The sequence below is a fragment of the Mus caroli genome, chromosome 1 (genome assembly GCF_900094665.2).
Source record: "Mus caroli chromosome 1, CAROLI_EIJ_v1.1, whole genome shotgun sequence".
NCBI classification, from domain to species: domain Eukaryota; kingdom Metazoa; phylum Chordata; class Mammalia; order Rodentia; family Muridae; genus Mus; species Mus caroli.
This window is the reverse complement of record NC_034570.1, coordinates 122,942,952-122,950,383: the sequence shown is the minus strand read 5'-3', so window position 1 is coordinate 122,950,383 and position 7,432 is coordinate 122,942,952. Positions and strand designations below refer to the sequence as shown.

General features: G+C 41.6%; 1 protein-coding gene across 7 annotated transcripts in view; it reads left to right on the top strand.

Moving 5' to 3' along the window:
• Positions 1–7,432, top strand: part of Srgap2 (SLIT-ROBO Rho GTPase activating protein 2) — a 239,550-nt gene that overhangs the window by 158,635 nt on the left and 73,483 nt on the right. Inside the window, exon 1 of one of the 7 annotated variants that reach the window (XM_029477386.1) lies at positions 5,906–5,959. The exons of the other annotated variants lie outside the window; for them this stretch is intronic. Coding sequence (XP_029333246.1) covers positions 5,924–5,959 — 36 coding nt within the window. The 5' untranslated portion in view covers positions 5,906–5,923. Of the gene's footprint in view, positions 1–5,905; positions 5,960–7,432 lie in introns of those variants that run through there. 7 annotated transcript variants of the gene reach the window in all.

Sequence of the window (7,432 nt, the reverse complement as noted above, 5' to 3'; positions counted from 1 at the left end):
TGGCTGTCCTGGCACTCACTTTGTAGACCAGGCTGGCCTCAAACTCAGAAATCCGCCTGCCTCTGCCTCCCAAGTGCTGGGATTAAAGGCGTGCGCCACGTTTCATATATTTTTAATATAAGTATTCATAGCTATAAACTTTCTTTTTAGAACTAGCAAATTTTCTGGTAGGTTGTACTTTTATTCTCATTTGATTTTTAAGAATTTTTAAATTTCATATTTCTCATCTTAGAGTGTTTTTCCACATATATATTTTAAAATAATTTATATGGTTTTTCTTACTATTGTTTTGTTGTTTGATGGGATAAGATACAATTAATCATTCTAGTTCTTTTGTATTTTGTAAGTCTTGCTTTATGTCTAGAACATGGCATTGTTTAGAGAAGGGGACATGGGATGCTGATAACATCTATTCTATAGCTTTTAGATGGAATATTCTGTCTATCTGCTAAGTCCATTTGAACCATGGTGCAGGTTAGTCCTGAGGCTTCTTTGGTGATTTTTAGTAGGATGCCTTATTTAAAGATGACAATGAGGTATCAAAATCACTCTGTATTATTATTGATGTGGGACCTATCTGACCTTTTATGTCCATCAGGGTTTACTTTATGAAATTGGAAGCTAGAATGTTTTGTATATATTTTACAGTTATATCTTCTTAATGATTTTCCCTTTATTAGTATGTAATGGCTTTCTTTATCTCTTCTAATTTTGATTTGATTTCTACTTTGTTGGATTTCAGAGTAGATATGCCAGCTTGTTTTCCAGCTGCCATTTCTTGATAGATTTTCTTCTATTCTTTATCTCTTTACCAGTAAAGTGTATTCCTTAAAGACTACAGAGATTTGGATCTATTATTTTGATGTATTCATCTAGTCTGTACCTATTTATTGGTAAGCTTAAGCTTATTATTGAGAGATGTTCATTCATTCTTATAATTTAAGCAGCAGTTTCTAAAATTAGGCATTCTAACACACTCCGATCCAAAAATATACTAATTTGGTATTTGCTGAGAAGTAATGGTGGGAAAATAGGAAAAGTCTTTATCTTTCATTACTGGACTCTGATGCAAAGGATAGTAAACTTGGTACAAGAAAAACACTGCAATTGCTTACATAACACTCTTGAATCTATGTCAGGTGTAAGCTGCTCAAGAGAGATCGCTCCTCCATTAGTTCTCAGTGATTTTATATTTTAATGGCTTTGGGCTCTTATTTTGTTTGATTGGTTTTGGTTTTGTTGTTGTGTTTTGTTTTTAGCTTTTTATTCTTTGTGAGTTTCACATCATGCACCCCAGTCCTGCTCATCTCCCCATCCCCTCATGTCTGCCCTTTGCCCTGACAACCTTCCCCACAAAATAAAACATACACAAACAAAAAACAAGCAAAGCATAGAAAACATCTCATTGTGGAAGCTGTAATATGTCACAGTGTATCCCCCTGGCCACACATTTCACTTGCAAATATTCATTCCATGAGTTACTGGTCTGGTCTGGTTCGAGATCTCTGGATTCTATGATACCATCAATATTGGCTCCTCACCAGGACTCCTCCTGGTTATCCTGTTGTTGCTCTTTGTCAGGGAGATCCTGCAACTTTGGGTCAGCAGGCCTAGACCTTTCGCACATCCTAAACATTTTCGGATTATTCAAATTTTGAGTTGGGCCAACTCAGAGCCCTGGATCTGTGCATGGGTGGTAGCTGAGCTGGTCAGCATGCAGGCTCTCTCTTAACTATACCACCAAGATAAGCTCTCCAGCACTGCTCCAGCTAGGCCATTGAAAACTTCCATCAGCAGGAGGCAGGGTCACTCTCCTGCTCTCACACCCTTGAGACTGACTCACCTGCACCTGTGCCTCTGGAGCCAGCTCCACTGTGCTGCCCATTCGAGGTATGGGGCCTACTCTCCTATGTGCTGCAGCCTTCAAAGGGGTGGGACAGTGCTCCTGCTCTCACTCCCTTGGGGCTGGCTTAGCTGTGCCTTTGCCATCAGCTCCACTGTGTTGTCCAGGTGAGGTGCAGGAAAAGACCCACTTTCCCTGTGTTCTACAGCTAGTGAGAGGGCAGGGCTTGCTCTCTGGTTCTCATGCCAGCAGTACCAGCTCTCTGACTACGATGGGTGGCAGCAAGGTAGGGGTATCACACCTGTACCCACACTGCTGCATGGCAGATGAGTGGGGGGCCACCTCTCCTATGCTCTTGCCTTCAGCCCTGCTCACCTGTGCCTCCTCCACCAGGGCCAGCTCTACTCTGCTCCCAAGCAAGTGTAGGGCCAGCTCACCTGCTCTCTCGTGGCTCCAGGGCCAACTCTCCCAACTGCCGCAGGTGGCAATGGGGGAGGCTTTGGGATACTTTAATACTATGTTTTGTAAATAATTCAACAGGAATCTGAAACAAGTAGTGGGATTTATAGTGTGTCAGGTTTCTGACATTTTTTTTTCCGTAATATGACTTCCCCCCACTCCCCAGGGAAATTTAGCTATACTCATTAACTTCCAAGTGAAATGGTTATTGGTGAAATTAGCTTTTATGGTGCTTACAAACTCAAAAGATTCCAAACATTTTTAGCCAGTATATAAGCTTTTGAGATCCACTTACTCTAAAGCAGTGTCATTATGACTGAAACAGCCATTTGTAATTAGAAAGGCAAATGCAAAGTAGAAGGATTTACTGTGTAATAGCTGGATTTTTAAAAACTCAGATTTCTGTTTCTGGCAAGCAGGACAAGATAAGGAACAAGAAATCCTTACACTAGGATCATCCCATTTCTATTAATGTCTTTAAGATGGATAAAGACTCACATTCTGATAGGCTCGAACGGCAGGTCAATATCTATCTTTCTCAGCAGACTGTGAACTTTTAAACTCTCTGTTTTATATTCAAGTCACAAGTACATGACATATAGTAGATGTTCTATAAATATTTGCTGATGGATTTTTTTTGTATATTCCCTAAAATCCAGCTGCCTTTCTGCCTTGCCAGAATTCAGTAATTGAGCTAAACCTACTTTGAACTGTAATCAGCTGTCTCAAGAGGGGAAGTTATTTAGCTCCTGTCTTGGTTGGTGGGCTCTAATCCTATCACTGCTACTTTAAATTTAGTGAGTTATGACTAGTATTTAAAAATCAGAAGAGAGTAGGAAGTACAAGAAGGCGCTACACATAAGATTTTCATTGTAGACATACTGGATTATAATTTCAAAACATCCTTGCCTCCTACCCGTATTCAAAATGTCAAGCAGTACCAGTGTTTCTCACATGGCAACTCCAAGCCAGCCTTTCTTCACAATATTTGTGCTTCGATATAATTGCTGTTGTTATCATTTGACATGCTGGAGATTCACCACCACCAAAGCCTTAAGCTGCTGGGCAAGCCTTCTACCACCAAACTATCCTCCTAGCAGTATATCTATGTATTGTATGACCTTGAGTTCCCCAGAGGATGAGTTCCAGTAGAGCACAACTTTGGTAGTCATTGTTGGTTTCTTCATCTGTGGATGAATGGGGACTAACAAGGTCCTTCCTACACACAAGCAAGGAAATACGGTTGAAGGGAAATTCAGAAGTCATTTCTCAGCTCTGACCTGCTAGATCACCATTCTCTGTACCCCTGTAACAATAGCCCCTACTGAACCACTGTTTGTTTAGTTTTCTGTTTTGTTTTTGGTTTTTGGACTAAGTTGGATGGGAGAGGCCAGCCAGGTTCAGTTACCACCATCACCTAACATTGGCTTGATACCTAATAGCCCATTCCCTTAAACCCTATCTTAACCATTCAAAGCATTCTGGGCAAAGTGCCAGCTCAGGAACTCGGCCTCTTTGAAATAGAGTGCCCCTGAAACCTCCACCCTGGATCTGGTGGCTTGTCTCCTGCTGCAGAGCTTAATAGAACATTTATATCCCTTTCCTCTGAGATCTGGAAATGTCCATTCAGTTTTAAATTAGATTTTTTTCTTTGAACAGTTGGCCTCTGATATATCTTTGGGGGTAAAGAGATGATGCTAGCACTGGTAGAGATCTGTGCACTTGAAAATTTGATTCCTTTTTGGAAAACTGCTGACCCAATCTCATTGTCACAGAATTAAATGACCCTGCTGTTTCTACCTACTGACAGCTTCGGCCTTGGGACCCTGAAATTAGCTTCTATCACATGACAAAAACATGCTTTCGTAAATATACACACATCTACAAATAAGGAGAGATTTTGTGCCTAATAGAAGTTCTGTAGTGTAGATAGGTAAACTGTGCGGGTCTGAATAAGTAGAAAAGTAAAGAATCAGTGCCTCTCCTGGTGCAGACTAGTTTTAGAAGCCTTTCATAATTGGTGGGTTCTTTGTTCATTTGTCTGTTCATTTGTTTTGTTTCTATCTAACAAAAAATAAAAACATTGACATTCAGGAAATGTATTAAGAAAGTACAAAGTTGGGGCAAGGAGTGCACAGATGGCTCAACAGTTCAGAGCACTGATGCTCTTGCAGAGGCCCAAGTTTAGTTAGGTCCCAGTCATCTGTCAGCTAGTAACGTTAACAGCAAACGCAGGGGATTTGGTGCCTCTGGCCTCCCTGGAAATCTGCACTCCCTTCCACATACCCACATGCAGACACACACACACCTACACATAATTAAAAATAATAAAATAACCTTTTAAAGGGGCAAGTGACAGTCCTACATCCAGGCAGAGCAGACCACACCTTCTGCTGCCTTACACTTGGGTGGGTGATGGACAATGTGGAGATGAGGCTATGTGTTCCAGTCCTGTCCAGCCCTTATCTGTTAGAAAAGGAAGGCTTCTTGCTGGTGTTGTAAGCTCACAGCTGGAAGGAGCTGTTGCAATCTTATTTCTGACGAGACCTGCTTTTGTCCCAGGCAGAGTGGGGCTCCCACTCTAGCCAAAAAGGTTGTGATAAGTTTCAAAATGAAAGATCCAGATCTGAGTACACCATTGCACTTCCGAGTCCATTGTTAATTGTGCCACATTTCTAGTCTAAATTTAGCTACCTTTCTTTTTTCTTCTTCCTTTTTTTTTTTTTTGACAAAGATAACTATGCAAACATTTAAAAGAAAAACTTTACCCAAAGTTAGCCACCCCCAACTTCTGTTTGGTTTCCTGCAATGTTTAGATGACTCATTCTCTTCCAAGAAATCTTAAAGAAAAGAGATCCAGGCCGTGTGTTGGTGCACAAAGACTGCACTGTAAATTCCTTTTCTTCCCTGCCTAGAAACCCCTTTGCTCCTTTATAGAGAAGGGAAAGCTCTGCAGTCCTCATTGTCTTCTACTTGGCTTCATCAGTGTTGTTGTCCCTAGGAATAAATGTGCTCCTTGTCTTTGGGTGGGGCTCCCTAGTAGCTTCCCAGCTCTTTTAACCCCTCAGTGGAGATCTGCACGGAAGCACTTCCTGGGGCCTTGCTTTTCCCTGAAGGCTACCGTTAAGGCTTCTGAGTTGGAGAACAGGTGGCCTTTTATCATCTGTGAAAGGAGAGACACTGGCCAGTTCCTGCCTCTCTTCTGGGTCAGAATTGCTCGTTAGGAGCTTTAATTGTATATTTTAACTGAGCTAACTAGAGCTAGCTACACGTGTGTTCCCAGCCCAGCCAGAGGGAACGGTAAATCTGATTGCTTCAGCAGCTTGTTCAAATAAACAGGGCTAATAGTTCATCGGTCCTCCCAACTAATCAGAACACAAAAGGAAACAGCTGCCTGTCTTAATTGCTGTTCTATTGGTTAGACTGTCCCTCCTCTTCCCTCCCTTCCTCTTCCCACTCCTGGACTCCTACTTTAAGTCCTGGCTAAGCAACCTAGCACAGGATCAGGTACCATCTCATTTAACCGTTGCCATTTAAACCTAAGGATGTGGTGAGAACGGCTGGAAAGCTGGCAAGGAGAGCTTCTGGGGCTGGAAGGGTGGGCAGCGGATAGTGATACTCATGCTCACCTCTGACCTGGTGACTCGGAGGCAGATGGTGAGTCATTTTCTCCTCTCTTTGCCTTCTTGCTCCTCTGTTGCTTCTGTGGAACTCAGCCTTCCTCTCCATGGGAGGAAATTCCATGGGAAGTTGTAGACCAACAGTTGAAAGCTACTGTCCTCCCAGGTGACTGAACCAGAGGAACTAGGAATGGGAAATCTAAAATAGGTGAGAAATCCCTGAAGCTTTCATTTTGCTAACATCTGGGTCCTGACAGAGAACTTGTGCCCTGTCTTTTACTCTGCTCTGAAGCCAGTCTGCTTGGCTCTAATATGGACCCACAGGTAGAAATAAGGTGGAGCCACAAAGAAAGTGACCACAATTCCAACTGAAGTGTCTCAATAAGGCAAAACAAGAGAAATTTTATTCTTGATTAGGCACACAAGGCCAAGAAGTGTTGTTGGTTTTTATTCTAAAGCAAGTAGTAACTGTCTTTTCCTGTGGGATGGGATTCTACCTCAGTCCTTCATGATTGGCTAGTTTTTATAAGAATCCGCACAGAGAAAATACAAAGGGGCCAAGAATGCTGCAACAGGGCCTTTGTATAAATAAAAGCTTTACTGAGTGGGAGACTAAAGCATTTACATGAAGGTTTTATAAGGTGGGGAGAATCAAAAGATTTGAATTCTTCCTTATAGACAAAATGTGTTTGACAGAAAAGACTAATATTTAATGTTGTTCTTACAATAAAGAGACAGGCAAAGCATCATGTAGAACCACAGAATGGTAGAAATTGGTGTCATAGTAAGCTTCAGCTGTCAACTTGACACAAATTTACAACACAGACCTAAAGAATCAACTGGGAAAAAGGAGCTCAGAGGTTGTCCTTAGAGTGTCTGTGAGACATTTTAAAGTTGCTAATTGATGTAATGGGGTTAGCCCGCTGTGTGCAGTGCCATAGGCAGGTAGGCCCGGATTGTGTAAGAAATGCAGCTGAAAGTGAGCATGGGAGCTAACCAACAAGTGGCATTCCTCAGTGGTCTCTCTTCAATCCCTGCCTTGAGCTTCCACTCTGGGTTTCCTCATTGATGGACATTGGCTGGGCTATGTAAGCCAAACAAACCCTTTTCCCCCAAGTTGCTTTTGATCAGTGTTTTAGTCCATAGCATTAGAGAAACCAACACAGACATTAAGAAAAGGTCTTTTTAAAAAAAAAATTAGTATTTTAGGCTAGCATATAAAGTGATGAGTTCCACCCCAGCATCTTCATACATGTGCATCATTATATTGTGCCCTCTTGCTCCCTCCTATGTTCCTCCTTCCAGCTGTTTCCCTTTCTTCCCCCAGTTAACACCAGCTTCTGCTTTCTGATGACATGTATCCCATTACTCTATTTCCCAGCTTGCTTAAAATCTCTTCCTCCCCTTTCATAATGGCCTGTCCAGTTTCTTTCTTTCTTTCTTTTCTTTTCTTTTCTTTTTTTCTTTTTTCTTTTTTCTTTTTTTTTTTTTTTTTTTTTTTTTTTTTTTT